The 26,506-nt window shown below is 39.3% G+C and overlaps 1 protein-coding gene across 5 annotated transcripts in view; it reads right to left on the bottom strand.

Moving 5' to 3' along the window:
- The window catches only part of mark1 (microtubule affinity regulating kinase 1), an 89,031-nt gene that overhangs the window by 42,026 nt on the left and 20,499 nt on the right, over positions 1-26,506 (bottom strand). For all 5 annotated transcript variants that reach the window (XM_062972319.1, XM_062972305.1, XM_062972317.1 and 2 more), the window contains exons 2-4: positions 6,869-7,072; positions 5,926-5,979; positions 2,628-2,676 (exon numbers count right to left, since the gene is read on the bottom strand). In XM_062972319.1, coding sequence (XP_062828389.1) covers positions 2,628-2,676; positions 5,926-5,979; positions 6,869-7,072 — 307 coding nt within the window. The remainder of the gene's footprint in view (positions 1-2,627; positions 2,677-5,925; positions 5,980-6,868; positions 7,073-26,506) is intronic.

Genomic DNA, 26,506 nt, shown 5'->3' with positions numbered 1-26,506 from the left:
AGAAGAAAGAAAAAAGGGTATATGTTATGTGTAACTATAACTATACATTTATGCAACAAGCCCTCTGGCTTATTGAGGAATAGCCTTGGGAAAAACTGTTCCACTTTCCTCAGCCAAAAGTAAGGCTTTAAAAGTGGAGTAAAGGGAATCCTAAACACCCTACAATCAGTTTGAACTTTTCACAACTAACATTACAGGTTCAACTAAATCATTTCTAAATCATCAATTTGGATAAATCAGTACTTTATTACTGACCTATTGTGTTCGTAACTTGGGCACTGCCTGTATTTGTATTGCCTTCTCAGGCCTTCAAATAACACATTATTTCACTGCAAACCTAACAAAAACACAAGGAGCTAACAATAATCACATGCACCATTTTGTAGAGCAGGCATTGTGAAGCAGAGGTTTGCCTAAGGAAACTTTGTGAGTCTAGGACAGACGCAATCTCTGATCCAAGGACCACCTGATGTGTAACTCTGTCTCTTAGTGACTATGGTATACCACCTCACATTCACTGACTATAGATCTTTTGAAAACCTCTATAACCAGTCATTAGATTCAGTGGTTTTCATACAATGGGCTTCAAGTTAATCCAGTTCATACTTTCCAAGACTTTTCATGAGGTAAATTGCACCTTACCTCAGATTTCTGCACACCAATATTTTGTTTCAGAGAAATTAAATAGGTACAAAATTATGCATATTTTTAAAAATGTGAATGCACTTATTTTAATCAGCAGAGAAAGCACATACAAATATGCATGTGCTTGGTAACCTAAGTAGATAAATGCATTCATTACAGAAGATGTATATTGCAATGTATTTGAACTTTCATGAGGGTAAAACAAAGCAAATTTCACAAACTAATAACAAAAGATGTGACAGGTATACAAGCCAAAAAACAAAGAAATGTAACCAAATTGTCAAGAAAGGCAGTGAACATAAACTGTGACCTGGTTTTTGCGGATTTCTAGTATTTTTAAGTTTGGGACGCCTATTTAAATTTGTCAAATGCCTAAGTCACATCCTGCTTGGACTACTGCTATGCTCTCTGCCTTTGAAGATAGTTTGAAAGCTGCAACTGGTTCAGAGATCAGCAGCCAGGCTGCTAAAAGGAGTTCCGTACAGGGAGAGATCCACTCCCATGTTACAGTAGCTCCACTGGCTGCTGGTCTGCTTCCAGGCTAAATACAAAGTGCTGGTCATTACCTTTGAAACCATAAATGGCTGGGGTCCAGGCTACTTGACCGTTCACATCTCCTTTTACAAACTAGCCTGCAGTCAGCAGAGGAGGCCCTGCTCTTGGTCCTACCCCCATCCCAAGTGCGGCTGGTGGGAACGAGAGAAAGGATCTTCTCCGTGGTCACCCCCACCTCTGGAACTCCCTTCCTAAAGAAATAAAGCTGCCCCCCTCCCTCCTCTTCCTTCAAAAAACAACTGAAGGCCTACTTCTACTCATTAGCATACAAAGAGGAGAAGGATTAGTCAATGAGTGAGCACTACAGGGTCCTGGTTGAGAATATTTTGTATCTGGGCTCTGCTAGTCTATTTACCACCATATGAGTATATGTTATGTGTAACTATGAGTATACCTTGTACGCAATAAGCCCTCTGGCTGATTGAGGAACAGCAACAATATCTGGGGGGAAAACTATCAACTTAGTGAATGAACTCCAGTTGGCTTCTGAAAATTAATATGGATGTTTGTTCAGATTTTATGTCATTATATAATTTTTGTTTGAATATGTTGGTTTAAATTATTGATGTTGAGGTTTAATTCATTGATCTTAGTTTTAATTTGATGTTAGGTCTTAACTGCTGTTTTAAATGTGGAGTTTTCCTGGGATTTTATGTCAGTATTTGTTTGTTTTAGGGAGGCATTGCACGTTTGCCATTCATTGTATGTTGGAATCCGCCCTGAGTCCCCTTGGGGAAATAGGGCGGAATACAATTAAAGTTTCATTATTATTATTATTATTATTATATTATTATTATTATTATTATTATTATTATTATTATTATTATTATTATTATTATGTCAATGGTTTGCACATTCATGAAAAATGTATAAGATTAATTTCTGCCAGGGTTTGAATCTAAGCATATCTAGCAAATCTATGCCTATCATAGACTGTTTCCTGTGTAGAAAGGAAACTCTTCACCCCTTTTGAGAGAATGATTTGAACTGGGTTTTGCCAGACAAAGTGAAAGCCGTTCTATTTTAAGGACATCATTAAACCCAATTGGTTGACCTAAAAGCATATTCTGCTTTAAGTATGACATCATCAAATTGTGCAAAACCACAACTTGATGAGGTCGCATTTAAACTTCTGTGGGGCCAATGAGTCTTCAAAGAACTATAAGAAAGTCAGTCTCAACAGTTGCGTTCTTCTAGGTAGGAATTTAGAATTTCAATTAATTATTTTCTGGAACAAAGAATATGTCTCTTTTACTTATGAAACCATGCGTTTGGAAGAAATGAAAAGGACCATTTAACAGTAACCAAAAAGATGCAACGAGGACTTGCTAACCATTGTGGAATTACTGACTAGTGGGATAAGAAACTGAAAAGACACAAACAGAAGGAAAATTGAATGCGACAGCAGGAAAATGCTAGAATCCTACCAATATTAGGATGGTTCAATATCTTCATTATTCGTACTTCTCGGAACAGCTGTTTACAAAAGAAACAAATTATACTCAGTGATTTTATACAGGCATATGCTAATGATTTCTGTAAAAGGTGCAGCACAAAACTACAAATAGTTTAACACTCAGGTCAAGGATAGATAAACTGTAGGCTGTGAGCCACAAGTGGTCTCCTATAGCATTTCACGGCCCTTAATGTCCCCTTCTAAGTTTTCACCTTAAAATTTCCCCTTGGAGCCACTAGGAGCAATTCAGCCATATATCTGAACTGCCCAAACTGTCACAGGACCAGAAATAGACTATAAAAAGTTGATAGGGGAACATTTGGGGCAAAAAAGGGAGGTTTTTTTTTTTTTAGCAGTGGCTGGTGAGTGGCCAATGTCAGTCCATAACACTATGTAACACGATTTTTGTTCTTAGGTTACCAATCTCATTTCTTAATTGGTTCTATCATAAAAACATGAAAAAGTTTATTAAACTGCAGCACATTTCGAATTTCGAATAACAATTAGCAGCATTAATTACTATTATGTACGCTGGAACTCAATTGACAGAACCAGTCTTTTAAATTCGTACATGCCTATCTGTATTTTATAATGCATTTTATGAATGTCCGATGTAAGTTAATTTTTTAACTGATTTATAGTGTATTGTACAATTTTTATATATGCGTTTTATTGTAAGCCGCCCTGAGTCCCCTGTTGGGTGAGAAGGGCGGGATATAAATATTGTAATAAATAAATAAATAAATAAATAATATTTTTTCAAGGAATATCTCATAGAGTCTTAATCAATTCAACATCATTTGTGGCAGCCACAAAAATATGTTTCTGGAGTATAACAACTACTTTCAAAGTAAGTACCATACTATTAAACAGAAATAACAGTTTCAAATCAGGATCAGAATTTTTTTCAAATTTGGTTACATAGTGTAACCTAAAGTATTTGTTCAGCCCTTTCATAAACTAACGTTTCACACTGATTTCAAAGGAACCAAAGTTCAATTTACAGTTTGGATGCAATTTTACAGGCTAAGGTGAAGAAACTTTGACTCTTTCAATGTTTTGGACCATAACTCTTTGGCTTTCACTGCTTATTATTTTTCTAACATTAGAGGGATATGTTTCCCACATGCTTTGAGTTATGAGCAATACAAATCTGCCCAAACATTATTAACTTCACCCAGGATTAATTCTGGTTGCCAACAAAGGCTGATCCTATCAATTTCTCAGACTGGCGACGAAGACATATTTCAGTATTGTTGTGCTATGATTTCATTTTCACTGCCATGACAACATCTTACAGAGGCCCGGCTTCATAGTTTGGTAGAGCACAAGAGCTCCAGTAGCAGAGAATTCTAAATATCCTTCCATAAATTTCAATTCTAGGATCACACAAATTGTTGCCATGACATTTACAATGGAATCATAGCACTATCTTTGTGTAACATAAAAAGGCCATAGTTATGTACAAACAAACAAGCAAATCGGAAATGTTTCCAATACAGTAAAATGAGCATTTCTTATAGGAGAGTTTAAAGATATAGTACACACTTATTCAAGCAAAATCTTAATGGCGAAAGGATCTTGTCATTTTAAATATGCAGCAAAAAATCTCTTAGGTGATCCTTCCTGAATAAACAAATGAAAACTTTGACATATTGGCAGATGATCAATAATAGCTGGGCTAAGTTTTTATTTTTGATCCCAGCAGATGAGGAAAGGCCCTCCTTCCATCCCATTCCTGAGGGAAGGAACAGCAGCCAGTATTGGCTGAACCTAATCCACTTCCTTTTCACCATGATCATTCCCTTGTGTGGTGTTGCCTTTTTAGATTTTATTTCGAAGATTGTAAGCCAAACAATGGGAAATTGTCAAATTAACACTTTGTAAGCAACCTTATGAGCTGTCTTGGCCTAAAATGCAGAGTATAAATAAATATATTTAATAGAAGTGCCTTGGACTCTGCTTAAAGCTACACAGAGATGCTTGCAAGCACCAGCTGAATATAGAGATTAGCTCTTACTGCACTGTCTCCACATATGACTGACAAACACACAAACTATTTATCAAGCAAGTGTACAGCTCACAAACCAGAACAGCTATCACACAGAAGCTGTTTTAAGCAATATTGTGGGATATCCACCTATGTGACACTTTGATTAGGAACTCCATTCCTTAAAAAACTCGAAAGAAAAAAGAGGTTTTTCAAAAAGCATGGGAATTTGTTTTTGAATTTTGTTAAAGAAACAGAATTTGTGTTGTTACAAAAATTGTATCATATTTGCAGATGCATATTTTTCTATATCCATGGGTGAAGATGCGTCTTTCAGAAAAATGCCCTTTCAAAGGTAGTTTACAAACATTTACAAGTATAAATATACAGTAGAGTCTCGCTTATCCAATATAAACAGGTCGGCAGAATGTTGGATAAGCAAAAATGTTGGATAATAAGAACAGATTAAGGAAAAGCCTATTAAATGTCAAATTATGTTATGATTTTACAAATGAAGCACTGAAACATCATGTTTTACAACAAATCAACAGAAAAAGTGGTCCAGTACACGGTAACGTTATGTAGTAATTACTGTATTTACGAATTTAGCACCAAAACATTGCAATGTATTAAAAACATTGATTACAAAAACATTGACTACTAAAAGGCAGACTGCGCTGGATAATACAGAACGTTGGATAAGCGAGGGTTGGATAAGCAAGACTTTACTGTAGCAATAAAATAATCAGGAGCCAGCATGATTTAGTGGTTTGAACATTGGACCACAGCCAGGATTTAGCTCCTCACTCAGCTATGAAACTCTGTGAGTTTGGGTAAGTTAGGGTCTCTCTGCATCAGAGGAAGGCAAAGACAGACCTTCTCTGCATAAATATTTCCAAGAAAGCCATGTGTAAACAACTTGAAGTTATGGAATAACAGATAAAACCAAATTGATCACAGAACCATAGAAATCAGTAAAGTTCACTAAAGCCTTCCAAGGCTTTAAAAAATCAGCCTGTCATCGCACCACTACAGGGTATTTCACTGTACATTTACTTGCAATGTCACAGTGCTAGAAGCAAAGCACATTCTCCAAAATACTCCTATGTCAGAATGTAGGTTAAGCAACTCACCACCCTCATCTCAGTTGTAAACCATCACTCAGTGACTCAGAAAGAACATGCAAACTATTTTCAGTACAATTCAGTTTTCCTGCAGTAATAATAATAATACCTTAAAGGAAAAATAAAGACCAAATTACTTTTTTTAAAAATCTTACCTTTTGAAGGCTAGTAGGATTTAGCTGTGTTTTGTCTATTATTTTCACAGCAACCTAGGAAAGGAAAGGAAATAAATCAACTGTTATCGAAAAGAAAGTCTACCTTAAAAAAACCCATGAAAGTAGTATGTGTTTGTTATACTGTCACTTCCACATTTAGGACCTCTTCACATGGCCTACATGGGCCGTGCCGTTGCGTTAGCAGTTGCATTGGACTCCACTGCCAGAAGCACCACCAACCATTACTCCAGCCACATCAGAAGTGGAAAAGAAAGGGAATGCAACTGAGGTTAATTCAACCTCAATAGGGTCACTGTGAGGATTTATGGTTTTGAAAGCTTAAAACACAGGGAACAGAATATTAGCAAGCATACAGACAGCAGCAAAGAAGCTATACCTAAACACTTGAAATTTAATAGGCAGAATTTATAAATATTTGGTATTTCTGGTTGTAGCAACTGGGGTGTTAGGAATAAAGAAATATTTCAGAATATTATGATTTTCACCTCAATGTTTATATTTTTATAACAGAGCCAGAGTTTGCAGATTAAATCTCAAGTTTCTATGCAAAGATATTTTTCTGAGATGGCTACAACTGTATACATCAAGAGGAGAAGGAAGCTGAACTCCTCATGCTCTTTCTGCTGAAATAATTTTTAATGTTTTTGTCCTAACAGAGATTCTTGAAAGTCCTATAAGAAGGAAGACAATATTTCTGGTAACATCATTTCACTTTTGCCCTCACCATGCCCGCCTTATGTACTCTCCATACCAATTACATAATTCAGAAAAATATATGGAAATCCCAACAGCATCCAGAAACCTGCTGCTATAACGGCTCATTTGACTCTAAGTCAGTTAATTTTCAATTAGAGACACAGAATAGTCATTTTTTATAGAAGAAAGGTAAGGGATAAGAAGGTAACCCAATGAAAATGCTTACCTCTCTACCTGTTAGAACATGCCTAGCAAGCTTTACTTTAGCAAAGTTTCCTTTTCCTATTGTTTTTAACAAGCGATAATTCCCAATGTGAGGATGGTCTTCGTTTGTTGATGTCACTGAGTTTCTGCAACGAGGTATGTTCTGTCTGCTACTTGATTTCGTGGGCTGTACATGGGGCTCAGTATACCCATCAACAGAAGTGTGCTGTAAGATTGAAACAACAACAAAATTACAAATGTTAATTTGTACTGGAATTTTGAAGCAAGTGCAGTGTAGAACAATTGCGAGAGTAAACCAGTTTACAAATAAAAGAAATCTCAATACACAATACATATTATACTCAATATTTTACTTTGCAGATTGTTTCCTAATTGCTTTCATGGTTACCCTCCAAATGAAACTAAGGGTGCATCACACTATAGAATTCATAGTTTGATGCCACATTATCCAGCATTGATCTTTCCCCTCCATAGACCTATAAATATATACTGAATATAATATATTTAAATATATAAATATTATTAAACAGTTCAAAGTTTTAAGGATCATCATAAAAGCTGGTTAATTTTCTTCCTAACTTTCTTCCCTTGGGTAAATGTCAACAATTACTGAAGAATTATGAAAAGCATATTGCTAACAGTTTAAATTATACCAATGTAAAATCATGCAAAGGAATCAAAAGACATAAGCCAGTTAGGAGCTAGGTAGACTATTAGATAATCATGTAATTAATTGAATTCTGAAGAAGAATAAGGAGATTGAAGAGAAGCTGAATACATTCTTTACATCATTCTTTGCTGCTAAAAATATAGGGTAAATTCACTTGGACTAAAAGTTCTAGAAAGGAAACATGAGGTGATGTGCTCAATAGTAGCGATCACAGAGGAAGTTTGAGACCTTACTGGCATATTTGAAACAAATATATATCTTGGTCCAGATGGTATTCTCTTTAAAAACTCAAAAGTGAAACACGTCCCTAAGATCAACTTTCTGAGAACTAGAGAATGACCTTTTCCATATGCTTAATCAACATGATTTCTGAAAATAAAGGTGTGAACTGTTGTGTTCTGGTAAACATTGTCAATTTCAGCTTCTAAAAGGCTCTGAGAAAGTAAGACTCCTCAGTAAATTTAGCCATGATGGCATAAGAGAAGACGTCTAATGCACTAAAGACTAATTAAAGAACAAGAAGGTATGTTTGAATCACAGAGTACATGAAGAAGGACTGGTTAAAGAGGAGGTGAGAGAAGCAAGAATAAATTATCCGTTATCGCAATGGAAAGATCTGAATAGTGGGGACCCTTGGGCATATATACATGTAACTGATGCTTTCTAATTTGTTCATAAATTATATGGAGTTGGAGTCAGTAATGGGATGACCCATTTCGGATTTTTTTTTCTGTGTCAGAATTGACTTGAGAAATGGCAAGTCGCTTCTGGTGAGAGAGAATTGGCCGTCTGCAAGGACGTTGCCCAGGGGGCGCTTGGATTTTTTTTTTACCATCCTGTGGGAGGCTTTTCTCATGTCCCTGAAGCTGGAGCTGACAGATGGGAGCTCACCCTGATCCCCAGGATCAAACAGCCAACCTTTCGATCAGCAGTCCTGCTGGCACAAGGTTTTAACCCATTGTGCCACCAGGGGCTCCGCCCATTTCTGATGATGGCACTAAATTGTTTTACATGCTGAGAATAAAACCATATTGTCAAGACATCTAAAATGATCATTCCAAATAGCTAGAATGCAAATAAAATGGCAAATAAGATTAAAAGAAAGCAAGTGTATGATGTATACTTGGATAAAAAAAAAATCTCTACTTATGGGATGTGAGTTGGCAGCAACTGACCAAACTGAGCAACTGCCAACTTGCAGAACTTTCAAAGGGGATTGCATAAATTTATTAAGGATGGCATCATTAATGGCTACTGGTCAAGATGGTTACATATCATCTCCATTATCAAAGGCAGCATGCTTTCATGAGTTGCCAAGGAGTGTGAACTGGAGGATACAGCTGCTGGCTACCATCCCGGGGGTAACTGGTTCTGAACAAAATGCTGAATTGGATAGACTTTTGGTCTGATTCAGCATGGCTTTTACATTCCTGCAAAAAGGTGATAACTAAGATCCAGTGTGATCAGTTTTAAAGTCTACACAATAACAAAAACACAAGACACAGAATGTGTATGGATCTAGTGAAGGGCATTCCAACTGAAGAGGCAATAGCACTCCTGTGGGTTGGATATCAAGCACTAATTTCACATGCTAATCTATTCTATATATATAAAAAGGGTAATGAAATTTTGGCCTAGGACAAAACAAAAAAACTACACATCACAGAAACACTAAACTTGGCAGCACAACCCCTCATCCATGCCTCTACGTTCATACAACAAAAAGCTCCAGCTACTCCAGAAAATGGCCAGGCTTTGAGACTGCAAGGCTATTCACTGCTATTCCACCTGGCCAACAAAGGATTCCCATAAGCCACAGCAACGTGTGGCCGGGCAAAGCTAGTACCGTATTTTTCGCTTTATAAGACGCACCAGATGGTAAGACGCACCTAGTTTTCAGAGGAGGAAAATGGGGAAAAATAATAACTATACGTGAGTTTGTGAATAAGAATAAGAATGTCAACAACAGAAGTGAGCAGCACCAAGGGCCTTGCCTACCTCCACGCTCTGCTCGTCCATGGCTCCAGCCCGGGCCTGCTCGGCTCTCTCCGCCTCTCTTCCCCTCAGCCGCCACCCGCCTCTCTGAGGGAGGCAAACACACGCCCCGGTGAGCCCATGGAGCCCCTTCTCAAGGCCCACCGAGCCCCCACTGCCGTCCCCACGCAGACGCGCCCCCCATATTTCCCCTCATCGGGAGGAAAACGGCGCTTCCCGGCGGCTTCTCCAGCGGCCGGAGGGGAGGCAGCAGCGGCGGCGCATGCGCAGTGAGCGGCAGGCGGGGGTTACCTCAGTTTTTCTCCTCGGTCGTTCCCGCCCTCCGTCCGCCGGAGGAGCCGCCGGGAAGCACCGTTTTCCTCCCGCTGAGGGGAAATATGGGGGGCACGTCTGCGTGGGGATGGCGGTGGGGGCTCGGTGGGCCTTGAGAAGGGGCTCCATGGGCTCACCGGGGCGTGTGTTTGCCTCCCTCAGAGAGGCGGGCGGCGGCTGAGGGGAAGAGAGGCGGAGAGTTTATAGAGACCTCTCTATAAACTACAACTCCCACTATGGTGAGTCAGTCCCCTCAAACTCCTCCAGTAGGTTGAGTTAGTCTTGGTCCACGTCCATTATCAGTAGAGGTCACAGTTTCCTTGGTGGTGGGTGAGGTCATATTGCGTTTATAAGACGCACTGACTTTTTCCCTCTATTTGGGGGGGGGGGGGGAGTGCGTCTTATAAAGCGAAAAATACAGTGTGTGTGTGTGTGTATGTGTGTGTGTGTGTGTGTGTGTGTGTGTGTGTAAATGTAATGTGGCACTTTATTATGGAGTAAATAGCAAAACCACTAAACCCAATCACACCAAATTTGGCCACAAAAGTCATAGTTATCCAAGGTATGTCTTTCAATAAAAAAACCTAGAAAAATAGTCCAAATTACAGAGGATGAGGAAGAGCCTTTCTCCCACTAACTGCCAGTAAGAAAGGTAGGCTCTGCTGCCTTTAGCTCCCCCCCCCTCGCTGCCCTTAGGCCCTGTCCCCTTTGTATCCTAGCAACTCCCACAGCCAAAATGGTGCCCAGGGCAGAGGCAGAGTGCACTTAGGCCTCATCCACACTGCCTATAAAATACATATTATCCGATTTGAACTGGATTATATGGCAGTGTAGATTCAAGGCCCTTTCACATAGCTATATTACCCAGAATGCCAAGGCAGATAATCCACAGTATCTGCTTTGAACTGGATTATCTTGAGTCCATACTACCATATAACCCAGTTGTGTAGAAGGGGCCTCATATAATCCAGTTCTTAGTGCAATTCAAGCTGGCCAAACAATGATTCCTCTACAAAGGAAGTAGCCAGGCTTCACAGCAGCTCTTTGATTGAGGGTGCTACTCCAGCTACTCCAGAAAACAGCCAGGTTTTGAGGCTGCAAGGCTATTCACTGCTATTTCACCTGCCCAACAAATGATTCCCATAAGCCACAGCAACGCGTGACCGGGCAAAGCTAGTTAACTATAATTGCATACTGAATTCCTAATGCACGTTTTGCTTCTTGTCACACAAAAAACCTTTTTTCACAGCTCAATCTGCACTTCTCTTCAGGAGGATTCCCCACCCTCCCTGCTTTGCTGATACTGTTTTAACTTTCCAAATGAATCTGATGTCATGTATTCCATCATAATCATTCTATGGAATTTTGTATTTTTAATAATATACTAGCTGTGCCCAGCCATGCATTGCTGTGGCATTTTCTGGTGGTGTTGGTGAGAAATTGTTGAGGTAGTGGTGGTATTGAATGTCTGTTGTATGGTAGTCTTTATGTTCAGTATGCACACTGAAGTGTATTATATGGCAGTGTGGAGTCAAGATAATCCAGTTCAAAGCAGATAATATAAGAGTCTAAATGGGTTATATAGCTGTGTGGAAGGGCCTTGAGTCTACACTGCCATATAATCCAGTTAAAATCTGATAATCTGTGGAAGAGGCCTAAGTGAGGCCTAACTGTGCCTGTCCCCTGGGCTGAGTGGGTTGCTAGGAGATCAAGTGGGCAGAGCTTAGCCTTCTAACTGGCAGCAATTGGATAAAAACTATTATTCCTCTCCCTGTAATTAGGACTTTATTTTTCCTTTCTTTTTGTTGTATCAACCTAGAGCCGTGAATGATGGGCTGTGTTGTCAAATTTCGAGGTTGGGGGGCCTGTAGTTTTGTTGTTTTGTCCGCTGCCCTGATGCCATCACTCTTTTATATATATAGATGGTTGGATTTTCATTTTCACGGCTAGTTTGGTTTTGGCTCTTGTGGAAAGAACTGTGTGTGGTGATTGCGTAACAACAATTACTGTTTGCCAAAAGGTTTGATAAAGTAAAAAGTCAGAGTAACCCCTGTGTTATGACACAAGCTTTTTGTGCACTGTTTTGTAGTAGTGTAACAAGCATGGATCCTTTGGGTAATCAGAAATTAGGGGGAGTAAATGTGACAATTTATCAATGGTATATATTAAGTCCCTGTGACATGTTAAACCTACCTGAAGCAATGAAATGTGTGAAATGGGATGTGTTTTAAATTTTGGCAACTGGGTGTTCTTTAGGCAATTAGGTAAAGCTAAAGGTTTTCCCCTGACATTAAGTCTAGTCGTGTCCGACTCTGGGGGTTGGTGCTTATCTCCATTTCTAAGCCAAAGAGCGGGCGATGTCAGTAGACACCTCCAAAGTCATGTGGCCGGCATGACTGCATGGAACGCTGTTACTTTCCCGCCAGAGCGGGACCTATTGATCTACTCACATTTGCATGTTTTTGAACAGCTAGATTGGCAGAAGCTGGGGCTTTCAGGCAATTAGGTATTTGAAAACTAATGTCAGGAGAAAACCTTTACCTTTACCTAATTGCCTGTTGTGATTTGAATGCCACACTGGAACTTGTGGGGTTCCAGGTCTTCATTTAGCAATGAAAACTTATTGGGTGACTTTGTACCCATTCAACCTAATCAACCTCACACAGTTGGGAGGATCAAGTGGAGAGGGAAAATAACATTTTTATTTTCCTTTGAAACGTAATATGAATGTCTTATCTTACCGTCTGTTCTCAAATCTATAGCCCCAAACCCTCCCATTATACTTACATTGCATTATAAAAATACAGCAACATCAATTATATAACTTTTATATTATTCCAATGTCACTCATTACATAAAATTATTGTAAGGTAATCATAAATTACTCAACCACAATCTTTCTTGGATGGTTGGTGGTTTAATTTCGTCATTGCTTTTACACATGAAACTAATAATAATAATAATAATAATAATAATAATAATAATAATAATAATAAATTTATTCTTATATCCCGCCCCATCTCCCCGAGGGGACACGGGGCGGCTCACAGCAATAGTAAAAACAGTGACAATTACACATTGTAAAATCAAACATGAAAAACAATCATACAATCAAAACATACATCACATGTTAAAAACAAGGAGGTAAAACAGTTCTGGGCCGAAATAGAGGGCTACATGAAGAAGGTAGCTTCGTAGCAGAAGTGCTCGACAAGGTATCAATAATCATGGAAGGACACTCTCTAATTAAATTAAAAGGGCAGACAAATCAACCCCCAAGAATTAGTCGTCGAAGGCCCTCTGGAAAAGCCAGGTTTTAAGGCTTTAAAACCTGGTTTTAAAAATGGTTTCCAAGTTTTATCAACTAGATCTTTCAATTCACCTTTTGCTAATATGAATGCATAAGTTAACATTTGCAATGGAGCTATTCCACATCTTGTTAATCAGAAAAAAAAACTTCTGAGTTCTTTGAAGGAAAGGAAAAATAGAAATCTAATTAATTAATTGAGGACGCTATGAAAGGAATCCAATTCGCTACAATGCCAGATAGTTTTATGTGTTCACCAAGACTTGCCAAGTTTTTTTAAAATCCAAATATATATAATAACATACTAAAGCTATCTCTAACTAAGCCATAATTTGATGCACTGGATTCTGAAATTGCTTAGTTATGAATAGCTTTAGCATATTGTTATATTCATTACTAACTCCACCCTTTCCATAATTTTGGAGGAAAATTACTTCCAAGATTCCTGGGGAAGTAATATCACAAATTTGGTCTAACTGGAATCAGTATCTTGCCCTTGTCTGACTTATACAAAAACATAATGCAGCAGACAGAAAGGTGACTGGGAAAATGATCTTGAGACAATGCCAAGTATTCTCTCTGTCTTCTATTAATATGACAGACTAACTTACGGTGTATATTATGGTATACCGGGAAAATGTGGTAACCTTAAACTGATCATCCACATATTTATGAAAGATTATGAAAGATGTTGAGCAAAGCATTTTGTTGTGAACTGGTGACATTTAAATGTAGTAGCTTCTGACAGAAAGCTGAAGAAAATTGCAAAGATCACCGCAAAGCATGCAATTGTACCGACAAGACAATTAAGTATCTTTCTCAATTGGAATAGTTCTGTCAAGAGGCTTTATCTTTCATTTATGCACTATGCAGTATTTTTCAACACGCCAAAATGTTAAAAAGCATAATCATTAAATGATATTACCCTGCAGGATACCTAGGGATAAATGCCAAGATTTACATGCAACCACAATCAACATTCATTGTTAAGTATTAGAAATAAAGAATCTTTACTTTGCATGCAGACTGCTACATTTTACCTTTTTGTCACCAAGCAACACATTCATTCCACTATGTTGCAGCCCAGCTGCCTGCTTGATCCCTTTTCATTCAGCCACACAGATCAACAATAATAAATTTATTAAGAGTATCTAATACAAAAACAGTTTCAAAATAGCGTTCAAAAATAAACAGACTAAACATTCAATAAAGTACCAGAAAAATCCAGTATGCAAAAAGAATTTCAAAGTTACATCCTTGAGCTAGATTTCCAGGAGCTTAACAAAAAGCAATGACCAACTTTGCATATGAATTCCAAAAATCACCGAAGGCAAAAGCAACTGTATTCCTTGGGTTGTTGCACTTTAACTAGAATTATATCCCAAAGCTTGAAGACATGAACATGACCATAATCTAAAGGTTTGAGACTTGAATTTGTCTATAATCCCAAAGGCTTGAAACTTGAAACAAGATTTGTAATCCAAACAGGAGGCATGGAACTTAAACAGGAAAACAAGATACAGACCCGAGAACTCAGAGCTCCCAAGTCAGGCAACTTGACACATTAAACTCCAATGTTGATTTCCCCACTGAACATTGGTTCCAATTCCTTAAGAACGTTCTCTCTTTCCCATGACATCACTCTTTTTCACACCTGGGTTCCCCTTTGTTTATCTTTCAGCTTCTGGGAACAACGAATTTATCTCTGTTTCGCACTATCCCTTCTGAGCTGTAAATGCTGGGTTTTCTTAAATTCTCCTGTCTCCTCCACATTCTTTTCAGAGTCAATCCCTGGCCGATTCTCATGAGAATTGCTGCCTGTTTTCCCAACAACAGATCTACCCAAAATATTCCCATCATCTCGAAAAACATTTTCGCTTTTCCCCATGAACAACAGGCTCAAACAGAAAATCCCCATCCTCATCCTCAGAGGCTTCACAGGCCTCTACACTGTTGAGACCTTTGGATTAAAGTTTCTTGTTTTTACCTTTTGGGATTTTAGGATTCACGTTCAGAGTTAGTCAATGTTACTTGTTATGTTCCAAGAAAATCAAGCTTATGGGTGTTACTTTGAAAATGCTTTTAAAGTCTGGATTTTGAATTTACCTTAGTGATTGCCTATTCTGATTATTTTGGAATGACTTTTGGATTATAGTTTATGCATTTCTGAACCTGCCTTTTCTATTATATACCCTTTTCTTAATAAGCTACTTACTTATTGTTAAATACCTTTGAACTGTGAGTCACTTAGGTGGCTGGGCTACAACAATGTCCTTTTGAATTTCTTACCTGTATCTTGGAAATTATCAGTATGGGGAAGTAGACTTCTTGAACTCTTGACTACTCAAAGATTGATTTTTTTTTTTGAACAAAATAATCTAGGACTACAGAAATGTTGTTAGGCTTTCTTTCTTTCCTTCTCTCACTCTTCCTTCCTTCCTTTCTTTGAAATCTGAGAACTATAGTAACAACTACAACTTCCAGCAACCTCCCATCACATTTACCCTTTCTTGTTTTCAAGGCTGGCTTTCGTTACAAAAAACTTCAGCACAATGCTTATGCAGCAGTTAAAGGAGTGGCTAGTGAACGAGAGTGCAGTATCACAATTTGCTCTCAAATGTTTAATTATGATTGGGTTCATTAAGTGAGCACTGGTCCAGGCATACTACATGTATCTTCCTCTAAAAAGCATCCACCTTCCAGAAGCCCATTTGACAGTCATTAGATACTTGAGTGAAATAAACCACCCTGAAAATAGCTGTACAACATGAATCTTTTCACATTTTATTTGCTGATTCTTCTTTGATAAAATGTTTTTGCCAAAATTGCTACCTGCAAAATAGCCATTCTCCTAGCAGCACCATATAGGTGTATTACATTTGTTTTAATAAAGCCAATTTCATTCCCCAGCATTTACATTACAACCCAAACATGGAAAAGTTAAATGGCAAAACAGAGTTCCACCACTGACATATATTATGTGAAAATATATAGACATGAGGGCAGCTAGTGATTATTTCATATTCAACAGAAATAATCAAAAGTTAATAGTATTGATTGCTTAACCTAGAGTTTTATAAAGTAATATGCTACTAGTTTGTTTTAAAAAAACAAAGGTTTTTTAAAATAGTAGCCTTTAAAAAAGTAACCAAGAAGTTAACTTATTTTTATTTAGCACCCATTAACTTGGTACTGAATACTGCAGTAAATATTATTGGCTTTTATTATCTATCTATGAAACACATGCCTTAAGAAAATGGTAATATCTTTATACATATATCACAAGCTTAGTCATACTAGTTTCCCTTTTCATTCCAAAACAAATACAGGGAAGTCCCCGAGTTGCAAATATCCAACTTACAAATGACTCAAGAGTTACAAACGTGGCTGAGACAACGGGAAATGAGAGAAATCTACCTTTAGGAAGGGGAATTCACTCCTGAAGGAATTATTATGGGGAGAAAATGTCTCAACTATAGTTTTATCACCAATTCTTGTTTCCACAACAAACTAAATTTTTCAAAATCCAATCATGTTAACCCTTCCCTGTACTATACAAAGCTAAACACACACACATACACACACATATATTGTTGGAATCACAAACGCCTTAAAGGGCCAGACTTAAAAGTGACTTCAAGACAGAGTTTATTAAAACAAAAGAAAAGGGACGCAGAGAAACTAAAATGCAGTTCCACTGGTCAAAACTCAAAAAACCAAACCAGACCTGGTCCAAAAGGTTAACAGAAATATAATCCAGATTAACTGGATGCAATGAGCAACAAGTCAAAGTGCTCTGAGGCAAAACAAAAAGGCACAGTACACAAATGGTTAACAAAAGGAGTCTCAGGAAGAGAAGCGTCGGCAGCCAAAGTCCAAGGTCAAAGCGGGAGAAATCCAAAACAGCATCGCTCCAGTGTCCGCAGAAGCAGCGTCTTTAGCCAAACCGGTCCAGGTCCAAACTGCAGATCCGAATCCCAACGCCGAACACGAAACAGGCAATAGCAAGTCTACAAGAATCTTTAGCAATACCCAGCACATGAACGCACATCAACACCTTGCCTTCTGCAAAGACCCCTCACCCCTGAACCCACTTTTATCTACAAACCATCATCAGAAGATGAACTGACCACCGCCCCATCACTATCCCCCGCAGTTGCTCCCAGCTCTTCACCTGAATTCCCTTGACTTTCCCTCCAATTCCTCCATCTCCTGTCAAGACTTAGATCCCCCCCAAGACTCAGTTGGATCCCCTGATTGCCAGTCTTCACCCCCAGAGAACCCCATAAAGGTATCACTAGTCGTTGGCACCTCACAAATAGCTTGCACTTCTCTTATCTTAGTCCAATCCATGGTGTCTCCTTCTTCTCCTTCACTCATTGACCCATCGTCCCCAGAGAATCCCTCAAATTACTCCTAATCTGTAGATGCTGTAAGTATGTCCCGGATCCTCTTTCTCTGCTGCTCATCATCAGATTCCTGCTCTCGAGTAATCCTTTTTCCCCTTCTGGCACCCATACTACTGTTTGAAATGTTATTCACAGGCTCTACTACAACATATATATATATATATATATATATATATATATATATATATATTGGCTGGAGTTACTCTTAAAAATGTACCTGCTCCAACTTACAAACAAATTAAATTTGATGTGTTGTCGAAGGCTTTCATGGCCGGGATCACAGGGTTGTTGTATGTCTTTCGGGCTGTGTGGCCATGTTCCAGAAGCATTCTCTCCTGACGTTTCGCCCACATCTATGGCAGGCATCCTCAGAGGTTGTGAGGTATGGAGAAAACTAAGCAAAGAGGTTAATATATATCTGTGGAAAGTCTAGGGTGAGAGAGGTCAGTGTGAATGTGTAGTTAATCACTTAAATTAGCATTGAAAAGCTTATCTGCTGTCTTCTTCCTGCCTCTGGGGCATCCTTTGTTTAGAGTCGTTAACTGCCCTTGGTTGATTCATGTCTGGAAACTCTCTGTTTTCAGAGTATTGCTTTTTATTTACTGTTCTGATTTTTGAGTTTTGTAATACTGGTAGCCAGATTTTGTTCATTTTCATGGTTTCTTCCTTTCTGTTGAAGTTGTCCACATGCTTGTGGATTTCAATGGCTTCTCTGTGTAGTCTGACATGATAGTTGTTAGAATGGTCCAGCATTTTTGTGTTCTCAAATAGTATTCTGTGTCCAGGCTGGTTCATCAAATGCTCTGCTATGGCTGATTTCTCTGGTTGAATTAGTCTGCAGTGCCTTTCATGTTCTTTGACTCTTGTTTGGGCGCTGCGTTTGGTGGTCCCTATGTAGACTTGTCCACAGCTGCATGGTATCCGGTAGACTCCTGCAGAAGAGAGAGGATCCCTCTTGTCCTTCGCTGACCGTAGCATTTGTTGGATTTTCTTCGTGGGTTTGTAGATAGTTTGTAGGTTGTGCTTCTTCATCAGCTTCCCTATGCGGTCAGTAGTTCCCTTGATGTATGGTAAGTACACCTTTCCTCTGGGTGGATCTTTGTCTTGACTCTCATGGCTTGTTCTTGGCCTTGCAGCTCTTCTGATGTCTGTGGTGGAGTATCCATTGGCCTGTAGAGCCCAGTTTAGGTGGTTGAGTTCACCTTGGAGGAGGTGAGGTTCGCAGATTCTTTGTGCACGGTCTGTCAGGGCTTTGATTGTGCTCCTTTTTTGACTTGGGTGATGGTTGGAGTTTTTATGAAGGTATCTATCTGTGTGTGTAGGTTTTCTGTAAACTGTGTGGCCCAATTGTTGATTGGGTTTGCGGATGACCAGAACATCTAGAAATGGCAGTTTTCCTTCCTTTTCTTTTTCCATGGTGAATTGGATGTTTGGGTGGATGCTGTTAAGATGGTCCAGGAACTTGCTGAGTTCTTCCTCTCCATGGCTCCAAATCGTGAAGGTGTCATCTACGTATCTGAACCAAACAGTTGGCTTTTTTGGTGCTGTTTCTAGGGCCTGTTTTTCAAAGTATTCCATATAGAAATTTGCTACTACTGGGCTGAGAGGGCTCCCCATGGCCACTCCATCCTTCTGTTCATAGAATCCAGTGTCCCACTGAAAGTAGCTAGTGGTGAGGCAAGGGTCACCTCTAGCTCACCACTAGCTACTTTCAGTGGGACACTGGATTCTATGAACAGAAGGATGGAGTGGCCATGGGGAGCCCTCTCAGCCCAGTAGTAGCAAATTTCTATATGGAATACTTTGAAAAACAGGCCCTAGAAACAGCACCAAAAAAGCCAACTGTTTGGTTCAGATACGTAGATGACACCTTCACGATTTGGAGCCATGGAGAGGAAGAACTCAGCAAGTTCCTGGACCATCTTAACAGCATCCACCCAAACATCCAATTCACCATGGAAAAAGAAAAGGAAGGAAAACTGCCATTTCTAGATGTTCTGGTCATCCGCAAACCCAATCAACAATTGGGCCACACAGTTTACAGAAAACCTACACACACAGATAGATACCTTCATAAAAACTCCAACCATCACCCAAGTCAAAAAAGGAGCACAATCAAAGCCCTGACAGACCGTGCACAAAGAATCTGCGAACCTCACCTCCTCCAAGGTGAACTCAACCACCTAAACTGGGCTCTACAGGCCAATGGATACTCCACCACAGACATCAGAAGAGCTGCAAGGCCAAGAACAAGCCATGAGAGTCAAGACAAAGATCCACCCAGAGGAAAGGTGTACTTACCATACATCAAGGGAACTACTGACCGCATAGGGAAGCTGATGAAGAAGCACAACCTACAAACTATCTACAAACCCACGAAGAAAATCCAACAAATGCTACGGTCAGCGAAGGACAAGAGGGATCCTCTCTCTTCTGCAGGAGTCTACCGGATACCATGCAGCTGTGGACAAGTCTACATAGGGACCACCAAACGCAGCGCCCAAACAAGAGTCAAAGAACATGAAAGGCACTGCAGACTAATTCAACCAGAGAAATCAGCCATAGCAGAGCATTTGATGAACCAGCCTGGACACAGAATACTATTTGAGAACACAAAAATGCTGGACCATTCTAACAACTATCATGTCAGACTACACAGAGAAGCCATTGAAATCCACAAGCATGTGGACAACTTCAACAGAAAGGAAGAAACCATGAAAATGAACAAAATCTGGCTACCAGTATTACAAAACTCAAAAATCAGAACAGTAAATAAAAAGCAATACTCTGAAAACAGAGAGTTTCCAGACATGAATCAACCAAGGGCAGTTAACGACTCTAAACAAAGGATGCCCCAGAGGCAGGAAGAAGACAGCAGATAAGCTTTTCAATGCTAATTTAAGTGATTAACTACACATTCACACTGACCTCTCTCACCCTAGACTTTCCACAGATATATATTAACCTCTTTGCTTAGTTTTCTCCATACCTCACAACCTCTGAGGATGCCTGCCATAGATGTGGGCGAAACGTCAGGAGAGAATGCTTCTGGAACATGGCCACACAGCCCGAAAGACATACAAATTAAATTTGTTCATAACTTGGGGATTGTCTGTAAACACAAAACAAAAAGGATAGTCTTCCCCTTTAAATAAAGGGATTCAGGAAACTATTTGCCGTATATTAGTCTACAGTGATATGGGAACTAGCAGTAGAGACTGTTGTTTATACTACAAAATGTGCGAGGCATGAGCCAAATTTGGAAGAATTTCAATATCTTTCATTCTGTAGGAGGATAAGAGGAACAAAATGGGTATCTCTTTGGCAAAGGTGATGTGATTTCTAGAGGTACAGCTTTTGCCCGCCTCAGACAGTCCTACCATCTGGAGCATATTTACTGGGAATCACAGATGTATAAGGAAAATGAACAGGGAAAGGGGACAGAAGTCAAATGAGAACAGGACATGCCACCTAACCTCAGACATGATGATTCCAATGTATTGGGCATGTGGCTTATTTTTCTCAAGAATGTCCCTCGTTTACTTGACTGTATAAACTGAAAAGGTTACTCAACTCAGCCTGCCTTGATATCCACAGCCCTCCCAATATGCCTTCTTTAGATACAATATCTTGTTTGAGAACCAGAGGAAATACTCCTATATGTAAAACAATAGAAAGCAAATACTAAGGACATTAAGCAAACAAATACAAAGCATTTTTTTTCAAGAAACAGAAATATTGGAATGAAACCCATGTAGAAGCCATCGAGTCAGAAAAGATGGGAAGAATCCAAACTATATCACCTAGTTGAGTACAGAAACAACATCAGATGATTAATCTTACACATTCTCCAATCTCTAATGCTTACTGCAATTTTTTCAGGCATTGCATATGATGCATGCTGAGTTTCTCCCTGGAAGTAATAGAAGATAATTTTGCTACATCCATGCTGCTCACTTCCAAATTTAAACCTTTACAAGACATATGAGATGCTTGCATCCACATATATTGATAACATGAGAAAACTGTGTCATCCTGATTCCTATAAAATGTCTTGCAAATACCTAAGAATCAGAAATATCTTTGCCCTCCTGAGATCTTTTGATTAAAGATTGGGATAAAATATTTCATCAAATAAATAATACTGCTGTAGCCCAGGAGCGGGTGATCAGATTAAGGTTGCAATGAATTGTGACAACAGTGGGGTTCTCTTAGGTAATATAGCATGAAACCCTTTGGATGTAATGATCTGCAACAGTCTGGGAATGGGTGATTAAGGCTGTTACAAAAACACCACTGTTATAATTGAATATATTGTTCTTGTGTAGACAGTGAGCTTAGGCTCTTGCACTCTCTCCTGGAGCCAACAAGATGTCAGAACCCAGGAGATTTGCTGACCAAGTACACATTAACAGAATGTCCTCACTGTTTATCTTCCAGCGGAACAGCAGATTGTCTTGAACAATTATCAGCACAGCCTCTAGTCACCCGCACTGAATGAACAGGTTTCCCTCACACAGAGAGAATAAACCAGCTGAACTGGAAATGTGCAAACAGCCAGACCTAACTGAAAGTTAACAGCAAGAGAATGGGAATCATTGTGGTAGAGACTGAGCTGTACCTGAAAGAAGCAATCACACGGGAAAGTTATTACTAGAGCTTGGGAAAGCCACTTTTCATATGCCTCACAAATGCTGGCTATGGTACTCTAAGAATTATAATTTAAAATAAAAGTTCATAAGCTCTAATTGCCACCTAGTATTATTTTCAACACCAGGATCACAGGTATATCAAATGAGACATAACCATGCTACCAGGATTTGATCTGGTGGATGATTATTGATTACCATGAAATTTTACCAGACTATTCTTAGCACAGTCAGACTATATATAGCTCTACCCCATTAACAATCTATTCCAGTATGTGTTCCTGGACATTAGTTCTTTAACAGAAATGTTTGTACCAGAGGTGGAAATAACATGGAAAAAATAAGGATAGGTTCCTAAACCATAAAGGCAAATCATTCAACATGTTTCTGCAAAAGTTTTATTCAAAGCAAACAACATTGGAAATGTATTATTTTCCCCTCTTTATTTCCATCCAATTACCTTATGATTTCTATTTTGCTGGCAACATTTCTAGATCTATAGATCTATGCTTTTTAACATGTTGGGTAGGTGAGGCAGTTTTTCTTCCTATTTTGCTCTTGGCACATGTTAAATGAGGGATTCTGGAAGCATCTGATGTTTACCTTGAGTGCTGTAGGGAGGGTCATAAAGTTACAGTAGGATCAGCTAGAGTAGAATTCCATTATTTCTCATCTCCTACTTTATTGCATTGTTTGTTGCAGATATGCCGTTGCAACCTGACACTTTTTTTCATGTCAGAAGCGACTTGATAAACTGCAAGTAGCTTCTGGTGTGAGAGAATTGGCCGTCTGCAAGAACGTTGTCCGTGGGACGCCCGGATGTGTTACCATCCTATGGGAGGCTTCTCTTATGTCCCCGCATGGGAAGCTGGTGCTGACAGATGGGAGCTTGCCCCACCAACCTTTCAATCAGCAGTCCTGCCGGCACAAGGGTTTTACCAATTGCGCCACCAGGGGCTCCAACCTAACACTGAAAGTCTATGTTTCGGGAGATTTCCTTTTCCATCCTCCAAGTCAGAGGTTACTAAAAAATGTCTAGCTATACAGATGAACAGGGGATGGGCAAGTGTAAAAATATTTTGCAAAATGGAACTTCTTTGTCAGAAGTTGTTGTTGTTTTTTTTAAAGAGGCATACCTGTACAGTACTAGTGTCCCAGTCTCCTCTTTTCTATAGAGCACAATTGAGGTTCAACAGTCTCTTGATCAGGGGTCCCCAAACTAAGGCCCGGGGGCTGGATGCGGCCCTCCAAGGTCATTTACCCGCCCTCAGTTTTATAATATAATATTTTTATATCAGTTTTAATAATATAATATATTGTATATACATATAATATTGATAATAATATTATGTTATACAATATAATACTAATAATAATACCATATAATAATATTAATTATATGTTATATATTACATATTATATAATAGTATAGTGGTATAGTTCAATATAGTAATATATAATGCTAATATTGTGCTATGCTAATAATATAATATATTGTATGTACATACAGCTGCTCTAAGTCCCCTTTGGGGTGAGAAGGGTGGGATATAAATGTAGTAAATAAATGCAGTAAATAAATAATTAATTTTAGACTTAGGCTCGGCCAAAGTCTGAAATGACTTGAAGGCACACAACAACAACAATCCTAATTAACTTGAATATCTCATTGGCCAGTAGCAGGCCCACACTTTCCATTGAAATCCTGATAGGTTTATGTTGGTTAAAATTGTTTTCATTTTAAAATATTGTATTGTTCTTTCGTTGTTGTTGTTGTTGCACTACAAATAAGACATGTGCAGTATGCATAGGAATTTGTTTGTATTTTTTTCCAAATGATAATTCGGCCCCTCAACAGTCTGAAGGATAGTGGACCGGCCCTCTGCTTCAAAAGTTTGAGGACCCCTGCTCTAAATGGTCATGAAGACGATACTCTTTTCCATTTTTCTCTTCCAGTTTGGAGGAAGATAAAAAAAACCCTCAAGGATAAAGCAGAAATGCAACTGCCATGATTCTGCCATATTAAAAATGTGTCATTGTGGTTCCTCCCAACTACTTTTTTCCCCGACTTTATAGCACAGAAGTGCCAGTGCTGTAGGAATTAATCATTCTGCATCCCAGTAAATCAGTAAATCAGACCCGGATAACTACTTTTTTATCCCCTATCAAACATCAATAGAAAATGATACAACAGGCAAACTTGATTATTGCTATATACCGATATAATAGGTTTCCCCTTTTAGAACACAGGGCAATCTCCTGCTCTGAATGTTAATGGATTTAAATAATTTATGAAGCACTTCTACATTCGAAGGACAACCAAGAATGGCAACTATCTCAGAACATTTTAGCTTTGTGTGAAACATCATGTTGAATGCTTTATGCTGCCATTAAAATAGCAGTAAATTAGAAAAATGTCCGCATTTTAAATGTATGCTCTGACTGGATAACTTTGGTGCAGCATCCAGATTTACTTAGCTAGATATGCCTGGTTATAATGTGAAGCACTGTAGTTTTTGCATTATAGCAGATTTTTTCCTATTGTAAATGAAAGTGACTAGAATATTGCGTTATCTGGTCCACTTAAAATGCTTCTTTTAAAAACACAACACAAAATAGGCTGGGTTCCTTCAAGTCAATCTTCACACAGTGTGTATCTTTCATCAGGATCACCAGGATTACACACAGAGAAAACAACTGGGAAATATATCTACAATTGTAGCCAACCAAAGATAACTTACCTAGGTGTTTGCTAATCCCTTCTACAACATACAATCACAGAGTTGGAAGAGAACACATGGGCTATCCAATCCAATCCAATCCCCTGCCATGCAGGAAAAGGACAATCAAGCCACCCCTACAGATGGCCATCCTGCATCTGTTTAAAAGCCTCCAAAGAAGGAGCCTCCACCACACTCTGAGGCAGAGAGTTCCACTGCTGAACAGCTCTTACAGTAGGGAGGTTCTTTATAATGTTCAGGTGGAATCTCATTTCCTGTAATTTGAACCCATTTCTCCAAATCCTAATCTCAAGGGCAGCAGAAAACAAGCCTGCTCCCTCTTTCTTACATCATTTCAAATATTTAAACATAGTTATCATGCCTCCTCTCAATGTTCTCTTCTGCAGAATGTGCTCTCTTACTCTTTCTCCCTTTCCTTCTAATAACCTAAAAGGCAGGATCAGTGGTGCTGTGAAGAAATCACCACCTCAGACTTGCCAGTCTTATACCATCACCTCTCCTCCCCCCCACTGCCCCCATCACTTATTTTTTCAATTCCTTCAAGATGCGGTATCCTAATTTTGTTGCATTTGGAGGCCCTGTTTCTCATTCAGTCAAGAAAGGCTATGAACATCTCCCCCAAAGAGCTGTTGTACCAGCATTAAAGTAAAGGTAAAAGTTTCTTCTTGACATTAAGTCTAGTCATGTCTGACTCTGCGGGGTTGCGCTCATCTCAATTTCTAAGCCAAAGAGTTGGCGTTGTCTGCAGACACCTCCAAGGTAATGTGGCTGGCATGACTGCATGGAGTGCTGTTACTTTCCTGCCAAAGCGGTACCTATTGATCTACTTACATTTGCATATTTTCGAATTGATAGGTTGGCAGACGCTGGGGCTAACAGCGGGAGCTCACCCTGCTTCCCGGATTCAAACCGCCAACCTTTTGGTCAGCAAGTTTAGCAGCTCAGTGGTTTAGCCCGCTGTGCCATCGGGGGCACCAGCATTAGAATCATAGAATCATAGAGTTGGAAGAGACCTCACAGGCCATCCAGTCCAACCCCCTGCCAAAAAGCAGGAAAATCACATTCAAACCACCCCTGACAGATGACCATCCAGCCTCTGCTTAAAAGCCTCCAAGGAAGGAGCCTCTATCACAGTCTGGGGAAGAGAGTTCCACTGCTGAACAGCTCTCACAGATAGGAAGTTCTTCCTAATGTTCAGGTGGAATCTCCTTTCCTGTAGTTTGAAGCCAATGTTCCGTGTCCTAGTCTCCAGGGCAGCAGAAAACAAGCTTGCTCCCTCCTCCCTATGACTTCCCCTCACATATTTATACATAGCCATCATCATGTCTCCACCCAGCCTTCTCTTCTGCAGTCTAAACATGCCCAGCTCTTTGAGCTGCTCCTCACAGGGCTTGTTCTCCAGACCCTTAGTCACCTTTTAGTCACATTTCAGCTTGTCAACATCTCCCTTATGTTGCGGTGCCCAGAATTGGACATAGTATTTCAGGTGTAGTCTGACCAAGGAGAATAGAGGGGTAGCATGAATTCCCTGGATCTGGACACTATGCTCCTATTATGCA

This window comes from Anolis carolinensis, chromosome 1, assembly GCF_035594765.1.
Source record: "Anolis carolinensis isolate JA03-04 chromosome 1, rAnoCar3.1.pri, whole genome shotgun sequence".
Lineage (NCBI taxonomy): Eukaryota > Metazoa > Chordata > Lepidosauria > Squamata > Dactyloidae > Anolis > Anolis carolinensis.
The sequence above is the reverse complement of the archived record's forward strand: the minus strand, read 5'-3'. Positions and strand labels throughout refer to the sequence as shown.